The following is a 21,289-nucleotide window of genomic DNA, read 5'->3' on the forward strand; positions in this document are numbered from 1 at the left end:
GGCAATGACCCCGTGGGGCCCCCCTTCTGTCTGGTCACCTTCCTGAATTCAGGCTACTTGGTCGGTCGGTCTGTCTCTGTCTCGGGAAATTGGGGGACAGTCTGTGCTGGGGCCCTGGTGCAGAAAACTCTCCTCTCGGAGGGCTTCCTTTGCGGGTTCCTTGGGCCCTTGTCTGCCCTACCCTTCTCCAAAAGTCCCTCCTCCAGAACTCCTCTTCCTTCCCCTTTCCCCGGCTTGAGGCCCGCGGGGTGAAGGGGCTGGGGCCTGCCCTCTGACTGCTGCTGGGGACCCGGGGCTTTCCGGGTTCGCGGCCTCCTTGGACCGACGGGTCCCCAGCTCCGCCCGCGGGCGGCTCCCGCGTCCGAGGAGCTAAGAGAGCTATTAATTTCTCCGCGCAGAAATCGATGCTCTTGTCAGAACGGCGATCGATGCCAGCCCAGCCCAGCTTGGCTCTGCCCAGCCTGGGGGCCAGTGCCGGCTGGCCCGGGTCAGTGGCTGACGCTGGGTCACCAGGCGCCGCGCAGTGGGGGCTGCAGACTGCGTCCCCACCCACCCAACCTCGGAGGAGCTCACACCTTTGCGCGCGGGCTTCCAGCGCCACCCCGTGGCCTCTCCTGGAAATCGGCGTCTCGGCTCCCGGGTCTCCATTCTCCTGCTGTTTTGGGGCGACACCTTCCCTTTCTGTCTCTTCTGTTTTCCTTCCCCAGGTCCTGCGTTTGGTCATTTGGGGATCCCTTCCCATTTCTTTCTAGGCTTTAGAGAGTGTTTCACCTAATTTATCCCAAGTGACATGCACAGTCCCTCAGGCACGCGCCCCGTGCGGAGTGAGATCTGAGGCCGGGGGCTGGCTAGGATGTCCTGGACGGCAAGCTTTCCCTAAGCTCAGTCATCTCCCCTCCCACCTAAATACAGCTTCTTTAGGCTGGGAGAAATAATATATTAACTTCCCAGTTCCCCTACTTCCAGCAGACACCTCCGAGGAGTTCTGCGGCTGCCCTTCCGCGTCTCCTGGAGCTGGGGGGATCTTGGGGGAGTAGGCTGCCAGGGTGGGGGCAGAGTTGGGGACTTAGAATAGGAGGGGGAGGGATTGGAGTCAGAGGGGGCGGAGCGAGGCCGGGCGGGGGCCGCTGGCTCCGCCCTTTCCTGGCGGCTGGGTCTTTAACACTGCCCAGCGCACATGTCGCGGGAAGCCAGGCAGCCGCTGCTGGAAGCGCACAGACGGCGGCCTGGCCGGGGCGAGGCGGGCGCCGCCGCGATGCTGCGAGGCGGACGGCGCGGGCAACTCAGCGGGCACCGCCGGGCTACGGGGCCGGGCAGCCTGCTGGCCTGGCTGATGCTGGCATCTGCGGGCGCTGCACCCTGCCCCGATGTCTGCTGCCCCCACGGCCCTTCGGGGCTGCGCTGCACCCGGCCTGGGGCCCTGGATAGCCTCCGCCACCTGCCAGGCGCCGAGAACCTGACGGAGCTGTGAGTGTCTGACGGGCGAGGGGGCGCAGGGACAGGCGGGCATAGCAGTGCCCCGTGGGCACTGGCTTGCCGCTTCCTTGCTGGATCAGGAGGGGCGGGCGCGGCGGGAGGCTGATACCGTGCAGCCCGCGGCTGTGCCTCGGCTTTCCTCCGCTGCCCTGGCAGCCTCCGCAGTTACTGCCTGGAAGTTGGGCTCAGGGCAGCTGCGGTGCCAGCTTCGAGGAGAGGAAAGGGGGCTCTCTGTGGACCAGACCTGAGACAGCCCAGCCTTCTAGAAACCGCTTTCTGGAGCTCAGCCAGGAGTCCACCCTCTGCCCTATGCAGGGGCTGGTTATCCGCAGAGACATTCCCCCCCCCCCACACCAGTTTGGCATCCTCACCATTTTCCTTTTCCAGGGAGAAATCAGCCCCCTCCCCTTTCCTAGTCATGACCAGGCAACACCAGTTCTCTCTGGAATTGGGAATTGAACTGGAATAGGTGGGAGGCGCTGAGGAGCCATAGCTTGGGGGTTGAGCTCTCTTCTTCCCACTTCCACCATCTCTTGTCCACACCACCTCTTGATTTGGACGTGGGAAATGAGAGCCCCACCTGGCTTCCCTCTCCCCACCCCATCTCCTTCACCACCCTTGTCTCCCTACTTTGGGCAGGGAGTCAGGGGCCTTGCTGAGAGACTCTCCTCCCTTCGGGACTGGAAACTAAGAGGAATCTCCAGCATTTGCAGTACTCTGACATCCTGCAGTAACTGGTTACAAAATACTCAAGTACTTTTTAGCAGTGGGTGAAACCTATGGGAGTATTCTGTACTTACTGGCCTAGAGGTACTCAAGCATCGCATGGTGGTGGCTGGAAAATACTTGAGTATTCTATGTGGCTGGCGGGGCCAGCAAGACTTCTAGAAGAAGAAAGGAACTGCTAGAATATTCTCCTCCTGTGGCCTGGGGTTAGCGAATGGGCAAGGAGCCCTGGCCTCATGTATGACAGGCTGGAAGGTATCTGAGGCAGGGGCCATCGATGTCTGGAAGTGACTTGAGCAGCCTGCGATAATTGGCACTGAGTTACTTGGGTATCTTGTGGTAATTAACAGGAAGGTACTTGATCTCTCTCCCTAATGGCCCTAGGGAGATGAGGAGGCAAGATGGCCTTGTCTTGGTCTGGACCTAGGTTTCTGCATGATGGGAGGGGGCCTGAGGTCCAGACTGTCACCCCCAGTCCCGTCCATTCATCACTCTGGGCCTTCAAAGCAGGGCCCAGGCTCCTGAATGTTCCCCATCAGTCCTCTCTTTTCCTGATTCCCTTCCAAGCCCCTAGTAGGTACAGCTGGGGGAGGGGGTGGAAGTGTGGACAGGTTGGGGCTGGGGGGGGGGTGGGAGGCATGCAGGGTGGTGAGCTGAGCTGTCCCTCTGGGTGGGGGGGGCAGTCTAACCCCTGCCTCCGCCTGCAAGGTCCCCTCCTCCTCCCTCACCCGCAGAGCTAAGGAGGAGATAATGGACTCGAATAGACAGATTGATTATGAATCCAAACGAATGAGGCAGCTTTGAGCACGCTGCCTGACAGTTTGCACACACCCGGCCACACTACGTTCTCACCCCCTCCCGGGCTCCCTATAGCTCTAGGTCCTTTGGGCAGGGGCTGGTGGGGGGTTGGCAGGACAGGGACCTACTCTCTCAGAGTCACTGGAGTTTTACTCCCTAGACCTCAGGGGACTGAGGACCTGATGCCTGGCTGTCCTGCAGGGGCCAAGTCTGGGAAGGGCTGGCGGGGAGGGGTCATTCAGGCTGGTCCCGGTTCCCACAATTGAGGAAAGTACAGGGTAGAGGGGGAGAGTTCTGAGAACAGGCAGTGAGTCAGGGGCCCCGGTGTGTGTGGTGGGGGCAGGCCTGACGTGCCGCTGCAGGGCAGCTGACTTCTCAGGAACTCCCTGGCGTGCTAGATCCAGAAGCTGGACAGGGCCTGCGGTGTCAGAAATCCCCCAGCCCTGCACGCCTGCTTTTACTTCTGTCTTTCTCTTCTCCCCATCTTGCTTTCTCTGGCTCTCTGTGCTTATCTATCTGTCCCTCTGTCTCCATTTTCTTATCTGTCTCTCTCCTTGTCTGTCTCTGTCTCTGTCTCGCTGCCTGTCTCCTCCTGTCAGTCCCTTCCTCCTAGGTGTCCCTGTTTCGCTCTCTCTTTGTTTTTCTGCACCCTGCTCCCCACCCTCAGCCTTCCCATTGCCCTCTCACTGTGAAACACAGCCACTCGTTGCCTCTCCACTGTCCCCAACTCTGACTCCGTCCTCTCATTGCCCCTCTCCTCTTCCCTGGGTCCCTCCTGGGGCAGGGAGGGGCTCAAGGGGTCTCTGACTGACAGCCTCTATGCCTGTTGCTCGCTTTGCTGAAAGATGGCGGGGGCGGTGGAGGGGTTGCTTCTTGAGTGTGGGGAGGGACCAGCTTTGAGGGGGAGAGGGTGGGGTGTGTGTGTGTGTGTCTGCCCCTGTGCGCGTGCACAGCAGTGTGGGTGAGCCCAGGCGGTGGCCCCTGAGCGGTGTGTTTGGGAGCGCATATTTACATGGCCACAGGGCTTCCTGTGTGCTGGGTGGGGCAGTGGCAGGGATGAGCGCGGGCCCTTTGTGGAAGCAGGCTTTCCAGCGTGACCCCCTACTGCTGAGCGTGTGCAGGAGAGGCTCTGTGTTTAAAAGCAGAACGCCAAGCTGCAAATGGACTTGTGTGTGTTTGTGAGTGTGAGTATGCCCACACATTCTCACGTGTGTGTGTGCGTGTGTGTGTGCGCGCGTGAGAGTTACGCAGCTATGTTTGTCCCCGTGGGAGAGCGTGAGCACGCACACGGGCACATCTGTGGGTTCATGCATGCATGTGTGGACGTGTGTGAGGAGATGTGTCTCTGTGCATATGTTTACACATCTGTGTGTGTGCATGCTTGAGTGTGTGAGAGTGTGCATGTGTGGTGGTGTGAGGATGCATGCATGGGACGGTGTGGCTGTGTGAGGTGGTAGGTCTCCGTGCATATGAGGATGCACGTGTGTGGGCATGCCTGTGCATGTGTACGCGTGTAAACAGGTTTTTGTGTGACTGGGTGCATGTGTGCACACGCGCATGTGATTGGGAGGGAGGGAGGTGGGTGGGTGTGGGAACTCGAGTGTGGGCCTGGGCCCCTGTGACTCCCATCTCCTCTCCCCACAGCTACATCGAGAACCAGCCGCATCTGTGGCAGCTGAAGCTCAGTGACCTGAGGGGCCTGGGGGAGCTGAGAAACCTGTGAGGGGCTCCACACAGGGCCTGGGGGACCAGAGGGTCAGGGAGGGCTCAAGGGGCCTGGGAGGGGCGTGGGAGGACCGGAGGGGCTGGCCGCTCAGTGAGCTCAGTGGTCTCAGGGGTCCAGGGTGGCTGAGAAAGCTTTGAGGAGGGTGGGGAGGGGTCCAGGGCTCAGCACGGGGGACCAGAGGGCTGGCATGGGCAGAGAGTGCGACCCAGGGGGGCTGCGACCCTCGGTGTTGATCCTGCTGCACCCTCCCCAGCACCATCGTGAAGAGTGGTCTCCGTTTCGTGGCGCCAGATGCCTTCCACTTCACTCCTCGTCTCCGTCGCCTGTGAGTGGCCAGGGCTGGGCGGAGGGGGGTGAGAAGACACCTAGGCTTGGGCGGCTAATGGGCTTGGCCCTCCCCAGGGAACTGTTCTGAGGATGGCCCCAGCCTGGTCAGGGAAGTCGTTCCGCCCGTTCTCCTGGGGCCTTCTTCTCATCCACTTCAGGGATGGCGGTGCCCTCAGCTCCCACCCCTGCCTGCTGGAAGGTCCTTCTTGCTGTCTCACTTCCATGCTTCATGCTACAGGGACACTTCTCATAGGTGCCTGCCTCCGTTTTCTTCCCCGGGCTCAGATACACACCCGTCCAAAGGGAGCACGGATCGGGAACAGGGCCCCGGGTTCTGGCCGGGACTCTATCTCCCACCTGCTCCCTGGCCCCTGGGATAGCCTGGGAGCTGGGGGATCAGATCTGCCACTCGGTGTACTCCCCTGGGAGTCACAGCCACCCTTTCCGTAGAGGAGGGGGAGGGGCAGGAGATACCTCCAAAGGAGAGACCCTTGGAGTCCCTGGCAGCCCCTCTGAGGGTAGGAGTTCAGCTCCTCCTCTCACCACTGGCAGGTGGAGAGATGGGAAGTGTGGTGGGAGCCTGCCATTCAGAGCTGTGCTGGGTACTCTAAGCGCTCTGTGTGTCCGTGATTTAGCAACAACGATGACAAAATGAGGTGATGTTACCCTCACTGACTGTGTACTAGGGCTTCAGTTAAAAATGTGTACTTGGGCTTCCCTGGTGGCGCAGTGGTTGAGAGTCCGCCTGCTGATGCAGGGGACACAGGTTCGTGCCCCGGTCCAGGAAGATCCCACATGCCGCGGAGCGGCTGGGCCCGTGAACCATGGCCGCTGAGCCTGCTCGTCCGGAGCCTGTGCTCCGCAACGGGAGAGGCCGCGACAGTGAGAGGCCCGCATTCCGCCAAAAAAAAAAAAAAAAAGCATACTCAGTGACACCTCACGATACTTAGGTCGGTGAATCTTCACAATCAACCTGGTGAGAAAGGTAGTGTCATCTCCATTTTATAGATGAGAATTCTGAGAATCAGACGTGTTCAGTTTCTGGGCTGAGGTCACACAGCTGTAAGTGGCAGGACAGAGGCACACTCAGCTCTGTCTGGCGCTAAAGCGGGTAGTCTTTGTGATGCCCCTGTGGCGGCTACCCGCCATCTCAGCCTCCACAAACTGAAAGACAGCTAGGCAAGGGGAGGGGTCAGGGCAGGCCCCTCAGAGGCAGAGGGTCCCCGGAGTGGCAGCCTGGTGCAGGGTGCAGAGTCCTGGAGCTGGCCCCTCACCCAACTCCCTTTCTCTATCTCTACAGCTAGGGGGCTGGGGGCCTGGGGTCCCTTGCAGCCAGCTTTCCTTAGTCCCTGAGGAGGGGAAGGAAGGAGGAGTGGGGAGGGAAGCCGGGGAAGGACTCTGAGATCCTCACCACTGCGTCCGGCAGGCGGCAAGGGAGTGTGGAGGCCCCGTGATCCCCCTCCTCCTCTGGCCCCGTCCTGGGCTCTGTGGGCAGGCCGCACAGATGGAGCCCCTGCCCCCAGCTGGGGCCTCAGCACTTTGCCAGCTGGGGCCAAGGCTTGGGGAGGGGTAGCGGCTGTTCCCTCAGACCACCCCGCCTCCCTGGGGTCTGGGGAGGGGGTTCAGTGCGGTTAACCCTTGTTGTCCCAGGGAGAAGAGCAGGACTCAGAGAGCCCAACCGGTCCCCCCTCTCCAGTGACTCGTGGGCTAGTTGTAGTTGCCAGGGCTGGGGTCGGGGGAGCCAGATGTCAGCTTCCTCCTGGCTCCTCCCCTCCCTCACACTGGGTCAGAGCGAGGTCGCTCGCTCACAGGGTCTGTCTGCTCTGTCTCAACTCCCGCAGGGATCTGTCCTTCAATGCTCTGGAGTCTCTCTCCTGGAAAACCGTCCAGGGCCTCTCCCTACAGGAACTGTGAGTGTGGGGACTTCCAGGGTCAAGAGCGGCAAGTGTGTGTGTGTGTTTGTGTGTGCGTGTGCGCTCGGGCACTTGAACCTCTGTGTGAAGGTATGTGTCGCTGTGTCTGTGTGGAACTTTGGGGGTGGGGTGTTCTCTCTGGGGCCGCGTGTTTGGCTGTCCATATGCATGTTGTGAACCCCCCCATCGAAGCAGGAGCAGCAGGCCCACCATTGAGGTGGTGATTGCCCTGGGCACATTTGGGGTGGGGGGTGTAGAGCTGGCCTGGACAACTGATTGCGTGTGTGCTTGGGGGGCTGGGGGCTGGCATGGTTCTCGGGGCCTGTGCACACCGGCATATCCGCCCACAGTGTTCATGGGATGGGTGGGACGGCAGTGGTCCATGTTTGTTTGGAGGGCGCCTAAGGCCTCTGGGTCACCCCGGAAGGCTGTGCCCTTCTCTCCTTGTCACCCTACTTGGAGCCCTCACCTGGCTTGTCACCCTGGGGAGCCCAGGTGAGGGAATTCCACGTAGCCCACAGCTGGCTATCTTTGACTTTCGGCATTCTATTCTATAGGGGGGTCCATGAGAGGAACTTCTCCCGTGTCCCCACTCCTTCACCTCTAGACAGTCCACCCTGCTGTCTAACTGCACTCCCTCTTGCTGTAGTACTCCTTCACATCTGCCCTTCCCCTGACTCTCTTGGTGTCCCCCACACCCACCAGAGTCCTGTCGGGGAACCCCCTGCACTGCACCTGTGCCCTGCTCTGGCTGCAGCGCTGGGAGGAGGAGGGGCTGGGCGGAGTGCGGGAACAGAAGCTGCAGTGTCCCGGGCAGGGGACCCTTGCCCTCATGTCCAACACCAGCTGCGGTACGTGCTGGAGGTGGTGTGAGGGGCTGGGAAAGAGCACCATGCTTGGGGAGAGGGCACTGGGCAGGGCTCAGGGGGTGAGCCCTGAAGAGGGACTGGGAAACGGGCATTGGCAAGAGCTGGGGGAAACTGAAGGTTGGGGGGCAGGGGCAGGGTCTCTGAGGAGGGTGGGAGAAGGAGCCCCGCCCCCAGCTCTAACGCCCCTCGGGCATCCTGGGCCACCAGGTGTGCCCACGCTGAAGGTCCAGATGCCCAATGCCTCCGTGGACGTGGGGGACGACGTGTTGCTGCAGTGCCAGGTGGAGGGGCAGGGCCTGGAGCAGGCTGGCTGGATCTTCACGGAGCTGGAGGAGTCAGCCACGGTGATGGTGAGAAGCCTTCCAGCGCCCGTGCCCCCCTGCCCCCCTCCTGATTCGAGGCCTGCACAGAGCACAGGAGACAAAGACAGTGAAAGAGAGACAACAAATAAGAAGCACATAAAGGATGAGGGATGGACAGAGATGGTTTAGACCCCTGGGACTAAGGCTTGTGCTGCTGGGCAGCCGCAGGCATGCACATGCCCTCAGGCCAGGCCCTGGCCCAGCAAGGACCCCAGGCTCCACCGATCCACCAAAACTTAGGTCCCCGCTCTGGGATCACGGTGCTGGCCACAAGACAGAGGGTCACAGAGCCCTCACACATTGGAGCTGAGCAGGAGACCCCAACAGACCAACTCTCCCATCCACCTCCTTTCTAGATAAGGAAACTGAGAACCAGGGACAGGGCACAATATTTGCGGTCCTGCACCCAGGCCAGTTCTTGGGGGCCTTTTGGTCATTTTCTAGCGATTCTGGAAGCAACATCCTCTTGAGTGTGTGATGAGCATATTAATAAAGGAGGCACAGGTCTGGTTCCAGCTCTCTCACTAATTAATTCTTGGAGTGACTTTTGGAAAAATCCCTCAGTCTGCCTGCATTTTGGTTTTCTTGTCTGTCAGCTGAGGAGGTAGACATGATGGCCTTCTGATGTCCTGCCTGCCTCTGGGCACTCTCTGGCCTCTTATCCAGATCGGTCTTTGGGTATCTTCCCAGGTCTTGCCCTTTGTCCTCAGGCTGGCGACGGGCAGCTGAGAGTAGCTGTAGGTGACTCAGGAGGCCTCATGGACAAGGTCAGCAGGGGCCGACGTTGGGCTGTGCCCACCCAGAAAGCTGGCCCCTCATGGGTGGACACAGAGGGTCCAGTCCCTGGAAGGATCTGGGTCAGTGAAAGCAGCGGTGTGGTGTCCAATTTGGAGGCCCTCGCTTTGGGAGTGGAGTCAACCCCAGAATTGCTGGTGGCCCCTGGAACAATGTTGAAGGAGGAACCACAAGCCACTGAGTGGTTCCTCCTCTCCCAGAGATCAAAGCCACTAAGAGTGAGTAATGGAAAAGGGGACAAGACAGAAGCAAGAGGCTGGGCGTGACCATCTGTGGAGAGACCTTTGATAAACTGTTTTGGGAAGTTGCAGGTTTTTGCTTTTCTCTTTGGGAGCTTTACATGTTTGCTACCACTTCTGTTTTCTGGAGACTTCCTATAGAAAAGCCATAGCCTAACTGGGTTAAATGGAGGGGAGGGGAGGCTGGTCCCCCTCAGGAGTGTGAAGGGTGGCAGAGCAGCTCCAAGGGAAGAGTTCACGGGACCCCATACCCCAGGGTGACTTGGAGGAGATGGGACAGCCGAGAGAAGCTTAGGGCAGGGCTTCCCCTTGGGGTGGCTGGAACCCAGGCCTTGCATAAGAGGCTGCAGAGCTCCTCTGGAATCTTTGAACTCACATATTCCAGTGGAAGCCCAGAGAAACTTCACCTTTCGTGGTATTTATTCAAGGGATTCCACATTTACAAAATTTCCAGATAAATCAGATTTGTCCACTACTTCATCTGTTTTCATCATTTTATGAAAATAGCTTTCTAAAATGTCAAAAGGTCATTTTGTTTACCTCTCCAGCTTACAAAATAAGAAAATCTTGGTTCAGCAAGATTAAGAATTGTCTTAAGGCCATATAACGTCCATGGTGTCTTAGGAAGAGAATCTGAATCGGATTCAGTCTTTTGATGACGATTCAGAACCAAGTCACTTAGCTTCTCTCTAACTTCACTCTCTTTTTCCATCTGCCAAAGGTAGTCACCATGATTCTACCGTTGCTTCTAACTGCTGCCCTGTTACCAGTACCATCTCTTTGTTTCTGATCTTCCTTGGGCTGAGACTAAGTTTCTTAGAAATATGTGTAAAACAAGAATGAGTAGGTGGTGAGGTCCTAGCTGGTTTTCCAGTTAGTTGTGCATATGAAGTACTTGGGATTTGTGACATCTATTTAGCTGTTTAGATGGGTGGTTTTATGGCTTGGGGTACTTTGTGCCTATTTTGAGGTTATTGGTTGTGTTCTAGAGTTTTCAGATCATTAAACAAATGATCCAGGAGAATCTGCAAACAAGCTCTAAAGGAGGGCCGTTCTCTGCTATATTCTCTCCCACACTTTTTTCCTTCCCCTCCCTCCCGGCCTTCCTCCCTTTTCCATCTGGCCCAGAGGGGCTCCCCAAAGACATCAGCTCCAGCCACCCTGCCTCCAATCCCAAGCTAGCTGAAGCTTTTCTTGATTTTCCCCTTTCTTCTCTGACCCAGCAATCTGGGAGTCTGCCGTCCTTGGGACTGACCCTGGCCAATGTCACCAGTGACCTCAATAGGAAGAACGTGACGTGCTGGGCGGAGAATGACGTGGGCCGGGCTGAAGTCTCTGTCCAGGTCAACGTCTCCTGTGAGTCCCAATGACTGCCCCTGCGCCCACCCCCATTCCTTCTTCCCTGAAAAGAGGATGTGAGCGCGGGGGGCTGCAGGAAAGGGTGGGATGTGTGTGTCCACAGCTGCTCCCTCCCAGCTGTTTCCAGATTCCCATGAAAACCTGATCCTTTGAGGGAAGTCCTGGGGGCTCGTCAAGGCCAGAGGGATGGAGATGGATTTCTTTTTGGCCCCTGCCCAAGTCTTGCTACCTGAAGGCCTCAACACCAGCTGCCTGCCCGTTCTCACTGCTCTGCTGTATTTCTTCATGTCCGTTCCTCCTTAGAACTTTTGCCCTACATCCCAGTTTTATTTTTTTAATTTTTAATTAATTAAGTTATTTATTTATGGCTGCGTTGGGCCTTAGTTGCGGCACGCGGGATCTTTCATTGCGGTGGGCGGGCTCTTCATTGCAGCGTGCTGGCTTCTTTCTAGTTGTGGCCCGGGCTTAGTTGCCCCTCGGCATGCGGGGATCTTAGTTCCCCCACCAGGGATCGAACCCGCGACCTCTGCTTTGGAAGGGGGATTCTTAACCACTGGACCACCAGGGAAGTCCCTACATCCTAGTTTTAAAAGAAGAAATTCCCCATCTAAGTTCCCCTTTAGGCTTACTGCCTAATTTCCCTAGGTCTGCCACAAATTATTTAAAATCTTCTATGTTATGTACATTTTTCTTCTTGTGAAACATAACATACATAGATATGTACATAAAACATATACACCTTAAACAGTAATTATTCTTACCAGCAGTTCAGAAGACACTCTCTTCCTCTCCCCATTCAGAACCCCATCCTTCTCCTCCACCCCATCCTGACTTTTGTGATAATCATTTCCTTGCTTTTAAAAAGAATTTTACACACGTATGCTTCCCTATCAATATGGTTGAGTTTTGTCTGTTCTTGTACATTATATAAATGGAATCATACCTCGTATTATTTTGTGTCTAGTTTCTTCTGCTCAACGTTATTATTTTTTTAAAGATTTATTTATTATTTATTTTTGGCTGCATCGGGTCTTAGTTGTGGGATCTTAATGGGATCTTTGTTGAGGCATGAGGGATCTTTCGTTGACGTGTGCGGGTTTTCTCTCTCTAGTTGTGACGCGCAGGCTCCAGAGCGCTTGGGCTCTGTAGTTTGAGGCACGCGGGCTCTCTTGTTGAGGTACGCGAGCTCAGTAGTTGTGGCGCATGGGCTTAGTTGCCCCGCAGCATGTGGAATCTTAGCTCCCTGAGCAGGGATTGAACCTGCGTCGCCTGCATTGTAAGGCAGATTCTTTACCACTGGACCACCAGGGAGGTCCCTCAACATAATTTTTGTAAGATTCGTCCACGTTAATGGGAGTAACTATTAGTTCATTCAGTTCACTGCTGAGTAGTATTCCATTGCATGAGTGCTGGCTGGAATTCCAGTATCAATTGTGTGTGTGTATGTATATATATATATATATATATTTTTTTTTTTTTTTCTATTATTGAGGGGCTTTTGTTTCTTTCAGGTTGGGTCTATTTCAAACCCATATCTTTTTTCAAAAAGTTTTTAAACTGTATATATATATATATATATATTTGTTTGATGTTTAGGCCCCCTTCCCGATCTTCTTTTTTTTTTTAATGTATTTATTTATTTTTGGCTGCGCTGGGTCTTCGTTTCTGCGCGAGGGCTTTCTCTAGTTGTGGCAAGCAAGGGCCACTCTTCATCGCGGTGCGCGGGCCTCTCACTATCGCGGCCTCTCTTGTTGCGGAGCACAGGCTCCAGATGCACAGGCTCAGTACTTGTGGCTCACGGGCCTAGTTGCTCCGCGGCATGTGGGATCCTCCCAGACCAGGGCTCGAACCCGTGTCCCCTGCATTAGCAGGCAGATTCTCAACCACTGCGCCACCAGGGAAGCCCCCGATCTTCTTAGGCTTGATTACACTTAATTTTTCTGGATCCCTCATCCAAAAGACTCCATGTCTAATTTCCGTAAGCCGGTACCCTACTTCTCTAGGACTGTTACTTATTTTCTTTAAACCCACCACTTAAGTTCTTTAAGCCTGAGTTTTATGTACCTGATGCCTGATTTATTTCAGATTTACTGTCAGCTTTCTCCAAAACGTCTCTCCTTATGAACCTCTTAGGGCCTGCTGACCAGTTTCTCTTAGGCCTACCCCCTGATTTCCAGCTGTCCACTCCCAGCCCCACCTAGGATTGGTCAGGCCCGCAGCTGCTCCCGGACTCTGTCTGTCCCCCTCTCTGGCCCACAGTCCCCGCCAGTGTGCATCTGCAGCCGGCCGTGGAGCAGCACCACTGGTGCATCCCCTTCTCGGTGGACGGGCAGCCCACGCCCTCTCTGCGCTGGCTCTTCAATGGCTCTGTGCTCAACGAGACCAGCTTCATCTTCACCGAGTTCCTGGAGCTGGCAGCCAATGAGACCGTGCGACACGGCTGCCTGCGCCTCAACCAGCCCACCCACGTCAACAACGGCAACTACACGCTGCTGGCTACCAACCCCTTGGGCCAGGCCGCCGCCTCCGTCATGGCCGCCTTCATGGACAACCCTTTCGAGTTCAACCCTGAGGACCCCATCCCCGGTGTGAGGGCCACCCTGAACCCTGCCCCCTATCCCTGGGTTCCACCTGGGTACAGATCCAGGTGTCCAGGGATGCCTGGCCCACTTCCTGCTGTGATCCTGACCTCAGAAGTTGGAGTGCCTGGTCTTGGACAGAAAGAAGCCTGGGGTTCTGGTGTCCAGCTCTGCACTGTCCTCCTTTGCCCCTGCCTCCCCCAAACCCCAGGAGTCCTGAACCCCTGAGCTCTTCCATTCACTTGGGCTGGCTGAAGAGAGAGCCACGCACCAGGGCATCCCTGGCCCAGCTGGAAAAGGGCCACGTGCATCTTCTCCCTTGAGGTCCAGCAGCTCCACCTCCCCACCCCAGCCCCACCCACGAAGGGATGAGTCCCAGAGGGGGAAGGGGATGCACTGCTTTTTTCCCCATCTGATCGCTTTCTCTCCTCCCTCCTGCTGCAGTCTCCTTCTCGCCGGTGGGTGAGTAGCCCAGGCTGGAGGGCAGGTTCTGTCTGGTCCCTGGAGCTGCGGCTGGGGCAGGGGGTACAGTTAACCTGATCCTTGCGGGGTCAGCTGGGGCCAGGGTGGGGAGTCGGTAGAGGAGACACCGTGTGTGCCAAAGCCTATCCTTCCTGCCCTGTGTCCCCACAGACACCAACAGCACATCCGGAGACCCAGTGGAGAAGGATGAAACACCTTTTGGGGTGAGCGTGGGAAGTGGAAGCTCGTCCAGGACTTTAGATCAGGAGGCCGGGCTAGAGGCTCATCTGCATGTCGGTTCTGGTCAGAGCACAGAGATCAGTAGAGTCTGGCCTGAGCTTAATCAGCCCCTTTCACAGCCGTGACCCAGGGGAAGAGGAGGCAGGTCTGCGGGCCTGGCTCTGGGCATCTATGCAGGACGGAGAAACAGTTTGCTATGGGGGAGCTCTGAGAGTGCAGACAACCCCCAGATCTGACCACCCCACACCCTCAGGTCTCCATGGCCGTGGGCCTGGCTGTTTTTGCCTGCCTCTTCCTTTCTACGACGTTTCTTGTGCTCAACAAATGTGGACGGAGGAACAAGTTTGGGATCAACCGTGAGTTGGGGGGCTGCAGAATGGCTGTCTGTCAGTCCGTCCATCTGGCTTTGTTTCCTGCTGGCCCTTCCCCACTCTGTCCGCTGTGTGAGGGCCTGTGCACACGTGGAGTTCTACAGAGTGTGTGTTTGGGGTATACGAGGACAGGCTATGGGGCTCGTGAGTATGAGTGTGTCGGTGCTGGAGCCGGGGTGGTTTCAGAGGTAGCATCTGCTAATTGGTGGCTGGATTGTAGTCAAACACTAAGTGGATCTGGGAGGTCTGGGCTCTGCGGGGGGAGCAGTGGGGGAGTTCTCTGGTGGCCCACGGGGCCTGGGGTTGGACAGGAGCCAGACAGAGAATGGCCATAGTGCCTCCCCTTCCTCCTGCCTGCTGTCTGGCTTCCTAGCTCTTCTGTTCCTCCCGTGCAAGTTATGAGGTGGGGTCACCTGGCACCCTGCAACATGACAGGAGCTAGAGTGTGTGCCTGGGCTGTGACCCCTCCATGTTACTGTGTCTCCTTCCCAGGCCCCACCGTGCTGGCTCCAGAGGATGGACTGGCCATGTCCCTGCATTTCATGACATTGGGTGGCAGCTCCTTGTCTCCCAGCGAGGGCAAAAGCTCTGGGCTCCAAGGCCACATCATTGAGAACCCACAGTACTTCAGTGATGCCTGTGAGGGGCTGGGTCAAGGGTGCGGGCGAGCCTGTGTGTGTGTGTGTTCGTACATGTGTGTGTGCATATGTAGAAGCCCCTGTGTGTCATTGCCTCTGCCCACCCCAGGCCTGAACAAGCCTTCCCTCCCACCCCGCTGCCACCCATGTCCACATCATGTCATGGGGCTTGGTGAAGGTGTGAAGGCTCACTTTCAGTGTCTATCCTCCCCTTTGCCTGGAACCCCCTGTGCAGAGCACAGCCCTGCTGGACAGTCCTGTCCTTGCCCCTGTCCCATCCTTCCCAAGACTGGGGCTCTTGTCTGACCCTGCAAGCCCCCTGCAGGTGTTCATCACATCAAGCGCCGGGATATCGTGCTCAAGTGGGAGCTGGGCGAGGGCGCCTTTGGGAAGGTCTTCCTAGCTGAGTGCCATAGCCTGCTGCCTGAGCAGGACAAGATGCTAGTGGCCGTCAAGGTAAGACCTTGGCCAAGCGATATTGCTGGCCCGGGCCCCCCTCCCAGAGCACCATCATTCCAGGATGGGGTGCTCAGGCTGGTGGGTGGGAGGCTGGGGTCTGGCATGGTTCACGCCTTGTGGGTGGATGGGTCACCTTGGACGTGGGGAAGTCAAGGCTGGGCCCTCACCCAGGCCTGTCCCCGCCCCTGCCCTCCAGGCGCTGAAGGAGGTGTCTGAGAGTGCCAGGCAGGACTTCCAGCGGGAGGCCGAGCTGCTCACCATGCTGCAGCACCAGCACATCGTGCGCTTCTTTGGCGTCTGCACCGAGGGCCGCCCGCTGCTCATGGTCTTTGAGTACATGCGGCACGGTGACCTCAACCGCTTCCTCCGGTATGAGGGCCCGGCCCTGGCGCTGGCCCCTGGCCCGTCGTCCCTTCCCTACAAGCACATCCCTGCTTGTCTGCTGAACTACGGGGGGTGGGACACCAAGAAGAAGCAGGAAGCCCCTGTCCGCAAGGCAAGTGTGAGGCAAATGTGTGAATGTGAGGAGAGTCCGTGCGGAGGACAGAGCGGCACTGTCAGGGAGGTTGCCTTAGCAGAAGTCAGGAGCTGAATCTTCCGGATGGGTGGGCACTTGCGTGTGGCACACAGAAGCCAGGCCTGTAGGAGGTGGCAGTTTTGATAACTACGATAACAGCAATAACAGGCATTTATCAGGCACTCTCCACGCTCCAGGCACTATGCTATATATTTTATAATTCATTCTAAGTATGACTGTCTGTGCTTATACATATATGTCTGTATAATAATGTAAACGTATACTTATTTTTCATAGTCTCCTAGCATATATGAAGAAAGTTACCAAAAATTCGTTTCTTTGGCTTTGGACAGAACAACTCTGATATGTTAACTAATTTGTACTGATAATTTTAATAGCTTCAAGAAATGTACCCATTTCTCAGATGAGGCTTACAGAGGTTAAGTGACTTGCTGGAGGGCACACAGGTAACAAATGGTCCAGGGAGATGTGACCCCAGGCAGAGCCCCGCTCTCAACCCCTGACTGTGATGGTCACATATTCCCTTCGTCGAGTCCTACTCCGATGAGGTGGATCCCCTGTGAGGTTGGGGCAGTGTGAGGCAGGGAAAGGGCCAGGGTTTGGAATCAACTGTGACTTATTAGCTGAGCCTACTTTGCCAAGTAGATTTCCTCTCTGACCTCAGTTTCCCTACCAGTAAGAGGGACAACGGGGGACTGTGGTTCTGGATGAGTGTGTTTGTACAGCTGATGGTAGTGATTTGGTCTCCAAACATCCCTTCGGGAGTGTCAGGTCATTCGTGTAGCCAGGCTGCAACATTCAGCTGGGAGAGACCCCAGAGTGTGAGCTTATCTTGAGCATGGGGAGGAGCCAATGGAGGATGTGGAGAGGGAAGGAGGTGAGGGCAGACCTGAGGTTAAATGTGGAGGTGAATTGGTTCAGAGGAACCCAAGTCAAGAGGAGGCCAAAGGGGAGCCCTTCCCCTTACTCACCAGATGCGGTGTGGGCTCTGTGCTAGGGACCGGATGCAAGCCAGGATCCATCTGGGGTCCAGGATGGAGGAAAAGCAGCTTTATATAGTGGAGAGAGCACGGGGAAACCGAAGGAGGGAAACATGAAAGCTCCTAGATGAGTCTGGAAGACTTCCCCTAGGAAGGGCCCATTTCTATTTCTACTCGCCTCTGGGCCTCTACCTCTGCCTGGTACGCTGGGTCTCCTTCCCAGCCTCTTCACCCACCCCTGTCCCCGACCCCTTCAAGTGGCTTACCCACCTCCCTTCCCAAGGGCTTGAGTCTCAGTTTAGATGTCTCTTCTTCCATGAAGCCGTCCCTGACTTCTTCCATCCCTACCCTGAGTGCCCAGCAGGTGCTCGCCACATTGCACTGCTGTAACCTGTTTATCTGCATCCTACCCTCCCCTGTAGCTCTGGTGCTTGGCACGTTGGAGATGTTACCCGGAATAAGTGAAGAAATAAATTGTTGAGGAGAAAGTTGGCCAGTAGGAAAGGGCAGTACTGACAAAACCTACAGCTCAGACAGCTTCAGAAGAAGGAATATTTGGGGAATGGAGATGAATGATCAGGTACTGGTCTAGAGGGATGGCTGTGGGGAGGAGGAGGGCATCCTGGAAACCTTTGGAAGGAAGGCTGGATACCGAGGGCAAAGGTGAGAGAGACAGGAATCGAGGACTGCCAGATTTCAGGCTCACAGCCTGGGTGGGGGATGTTCCCTTCATTGAGGCAGGGGCAGGCCTGGGGGAAGATGTTGAGCACTTCGCAAGGGCTGAGTCGGAGGTGTACCCGGGCAAGAGATGTAGGGGCCAGTGGGCAGCTCCAGTGGGCTTGGAGTTCAAGGGGGCTGCCTGAGAGGAAGGCATTAATGTGGAAAGTGTGGGCACCAGTGGAAGCTCTAGAGGTGGGGCACACCAGCCGGCCCCCATCCCGGTCCCTCCAGACAGCTGCCTCCCCTGTTCTTTCCTTCCTACATTCCCTGAGTCCCTTCCCCACCCCCCCAGCTCCCTGGGCTCCCTTCTCTCAGGCTCCTGGGGGTTCTCTCCTCCCAGCCTATCCTTCTCCCTCACTCTTTCTCGAAGGTCCCACGGGCCTGATGCCAAGCTGTTGGCTGGCGGGGAGGACGTGGCACCAGGGCCTCTGGGCCTGGGGCAGCTGCTGGCCGTGGCTAGCCAGGTCGCCGCGGGGATGGTGTACCTGGCGGGTCTGCACTTCGTGCATCGGGACCTGGCCACGCGCAACTGTCTGGTGGGTCAGGGACTAGTGGTCAAGATCGGCGATTTCGGCATGAGCAGGGATATCTACAGCACCGACTATTACCGTGTAAGTCTTTCACCCCGACCCCTCCCACAGCATCCAAACTGTAGACACGCTAACGCCGAGTCCCCCTCCGGTGCCTGCCCTTGCTGGGCACGCCCTCCTCTTCCTCAGGCGGTGTGGTGTCTGAGACTCTCTGGCTCTGGTTTTTAACCCTCCTCCTACCCCCTCGGCCCCCAGTGGAGGAGGGTCTGTCTCCACTATCACGGAGGGAAACGGGCACCATCGGTTTTTCCCTTTTAGCCCTGGGCGGGAGAGCCACTTCTATTTATTTTTAATGACGGGACTGGGGGCGGGTCTGCGTCATGCGTCAGGAGAGGCTGTCCGCGGTGGGCGCCCGCAGGAGGTGACGCAGCGCCCGCACGCCGGCAGGTGGGAGGCCGCACCATGCTGCCTATCCGCTGGATGCCACCTGAGAGCATCCTCTACCGCAAGTTCACCACCGAGAGCGACGTGTGGAGCTTCGGCGTGGTGCTCTGGGAGATCTTCACCTACGGCAAGCAACCCTGGTACCAGCTCTCCAACACAGAGGTCAGCCCCGCTCCACGGGTCATTCCCTGCCGGCCACCCTTTCCCCGCCCCTTCGGGTCGCTTTTTCAGGAAATTCTGTCCCCTTTTGCCCCTCATCCCACTGCCGGCAGGCCGGGCACCCACCCAGCATCCTGCTGACACTGCTCTCTCCACCCCAACCCTGTTCTTTTCTCACATTCTTCCTTCTCCTATTCTAACTGGCTCCTGGGGGAACCTCAAAGCACTTATAAATGGAGCCCAGACCTCCATCCCTAGCTGCATTTTATAGGCCTAGTAGGCATCATCAGGGTGAAAGGGAGAGGCATGGAAAGAGGAACACAGCACGAGAGGGCCTGACGCTGCAGCAGGGAGGCTGGAGGTTAGACTGTAAGAAGGATGGTCCTACACCTCCCCTTGCTCTCCTGGCTGGACACAGGTGTTCCCTCTCCCAGAGCAGCTCCCCCCACCCCCTCCTTGGCTCGCAGCTGTCAGTTTCCATATCTCCTCCTAATGCAGTCTGCTCCCTGGAGGCTGGTGGCGTGGGAGAGAGGGTTATAGATTTTAATTTTCTCAAGCACTGAGAGAAGGAATGGAATTAGTGCCGCCCATAACCCAAGCCCTCTAATGGCGAGGGAGGGAAGAAGGTGGGAAGAGACGCCAGGCCCTTCAAGCATCTCCCTGCCACGGTCTCTCCTTCTTTGGATCCCTTAGCTGCTCTTGCCGTCCTTCCTGGAGTTTAACTTTGATCTTTCCTGCTGCAGTTGTCTTTTAAGAGCAGCTAGGTCCCCACAGAGTGGCACCTACAGAAGAGAAAAAAAGTGGGGTTGCCCTCTACCTTAAAATGCAAGCCAGCCACTTTTCAAGGCCTTTACCTGCAGCCCTGATCTGTTTTTTTTTTTTGCCCTCTGGAGCTGAGAGATGGAGAACCCTTCCCTTCTTCCATGCAGCCCTCAACACTAAACTGATGGATTTGGCAAATGCCTTGGCCCCTCCCCTTCCTTAGCCCACCTGGCAAGTCTTCCTAGGGTCTGATTCCAGCCCTTCGAGATACAATTCTACCCCAGCCCAACCCTCCCAGGGTCTCTCTAGCTTTAATCCTTCCACTGCTCAGTGTCAGAGTGGAAAGGAATCTTGGGATTCACTGCATCCTTTCAGACTATTAGTAGCTATGAGGCCCAGACATATCGTATGACCTGCCTTGGGAGCTTCAATGAGGCAGAGGCAGTGCTGGGTCTGGCCTCACTCTCCTGCCCCCAGCCCAGTATGCCCTCTTCTCTCTCCCTCTGGTGGCCCCAGGCGATCGAGTGCATCACACAGGGACGTGAGCTGGAGCGGCCGCGTGCCTGCCCACCGGAGGTCTACGCCATTATGCGAGGCTGCTGGCAGCGGGAGCCCCAACAACGCCACAGCATCAAGGATGTGCACACCCGGCTGCAAGCCCTTGCCCAGGCGCCTCCTGTCTACCTGGATGTCCTGGGCTAGGAGGCTGGCCCAGGGGCTGGGGCTGAGTAGCCGGAATACTGCAGCCTGCCCTCAGCGACCCCCATGGCTCCCAGCAGCCCCAGGGTGATCTCAAAGCATCTAACTCACCCTCAGCATGCGGGAGGGGACAGGTGGGGTCTGGGAGCGGAGGATGTTCCTGCTTCTCTAGGCAGGGTTCCGCAATAGCAATTATATTTATTATCCCTTGGCTGTGTCTCTTGCCAATTCTTGGGATGATGTCGTTCTGGGAGGGGGTTATCGGGACTCAGGTAGGGGGTGATTCTCTGGGATCCTCCCCCTCTCTGCTTAACCTCAGCCACCTACCCCTACCGCATGCAGCTGTCACCTCCACCTCGTAGTTGTGGTTTGCCTCCCAGTCCCGTGGTCATCTTGTCCGCCTGGCGGTGAGGCAGCCTCAGGTCAAGCTTCCCGGACCTTCAGACCCTAATTGCCTATCTCTGTATTTCACTCAGGAAGGCTGCAGTAGGAGGGATTGAAGTTAGATGTGGAGGTGGACAGGATGGAAGCATTGGTGGGGTGAGTGTTCCTTGTATTGGTGCGCCCAGAACAGAGCAAGCACACAATACAACAAAAGGTTGAGAAAGAAAAGGTGGGGGGACAGCTTGCGTATGTGGGCGCATGTGTGCATGAGAGCGCACATGCACATGCATGCGCACGTGTGTGTGTGTGTGTGTGTGTGTGTGTACATGTGGCAGGGACAGGGAAGGAGTAGGATAAAGGAATGGTTGAGGGAAGCAGGACCCCTTGTTCCTTCCCCTCTGTCACTCTTGGCTCTAAGCTTTGAGATCCATACCTGGAGGCCAGGAATTGAGCAAGGTGGCTGTTTCCTAAGGACCAAGCCATCTCCCCATTCCATTCTGCCCGAGGGAGGAGGTAAGCTCTCCCTTCCCCTCTGTCCCTTGGAACACCACTGGCCCGAGGCTTCTGTCAGCTCCGAGGCTGGGTGAGGTCCCCCACCCCAGGACCTGGGCCCTGCCCCCATCTTCCTCACCCTGGAGCCAGGGAGGAGCAATTTCCTCCCACCCTCAGCCCCATCACTTCCAATCACCTGCCCAGCTCCTGCAATAACCCACGCTCCCCATGGCTCCTCAGGG

At 56.9% G+C, this 21,289-nt stretch overlaps 1 protein-coding gene across 2 annotated transcripts; it reads left to right on the plus strand.

The window, feature by feature from the left end:
• The first annotated feature begins 1,080 nt into the window (after positions 1-1,080).
• On the plus strand, positions 1,081-20,366 carry NTRK1 (neurotrophic receptor tyrosine kinase 1). Of its 2 annotated transcripts, XM_079935124.1 has the most exons (17): positions 1,081-1,467; positions 4,645-4,719; positions 4,980-5,051; positions 6,895-6,963; positions 7,672-7,817; positions 8,043-8,185; positions 10,455-10,587; positions 12,850-13,176; positions 13,614-13,631; positions 13,803-13,855; positions 14,125-14,227; positions 14,735-14,881; positions 15,206-15,336; positions 15,536-15,708; positions 17,948-18,188; positions 18,555-18,713; positions 19,989-20,366. In XM_079935124.1, exons 1-17 carry the CDS (start codon positions 1,178-1,180, stop codon positions 20,172-20,174), a joined length of 2,466 nt encoding a protein of 821 aa, XP_079791250.1. In that variant the 5' UTR covers positions 1,081-1,177; the 3' UTR covers positions 20,175-20,366. The 2 variants fall into 2 exon arrangements, with proteins under 2 accessions (XP_079791250.1, XP_079791249.1); XM_079935123.1 differs by lacking the exon at positions 13,614-13,631.
• Positions 20,367-21,289: the final 923 nt, after the last annotated feature.

Source organism: Stenella coeruleoalba (genome assembly GCF_951394435.1).
Source record: "Stenella coeruleoalba genome assembly, chromosome: 1".
In the NCBI taxonomy this organism is placed as follows: Eukaryota; Metazoa; Chordata; class Mammalia; order Artiodactyla; family Delphinidae; genus Stenella; species Stenella coeruleoalba.

Bases quoted from the DNA above. Each gene is read 5' to 3' on its own strand.
- NTRK1 (XM_079935124.1), top strand. From the start codon at position 1,178: ATGTCGCGGGAAGCCAGGCAGCCGCTGCTGGAAGCGCACAGACGGCGG. The intron at 5,052-6,894 runs GTGAGTGGCCAG...CAACTCCCGCAG, and splicing joins ACTCCTCGTCTCCGTCGCCT to GGATCTGTCCTTCAATGCTC. The intron at 8,186-10,454 runs GTGAGAAGCCTT...TCTCTGACCCAG, and splicing joins AGGAGTCAGCCACGGTGATG to CAATCTGGGAGTCTGCCGTC.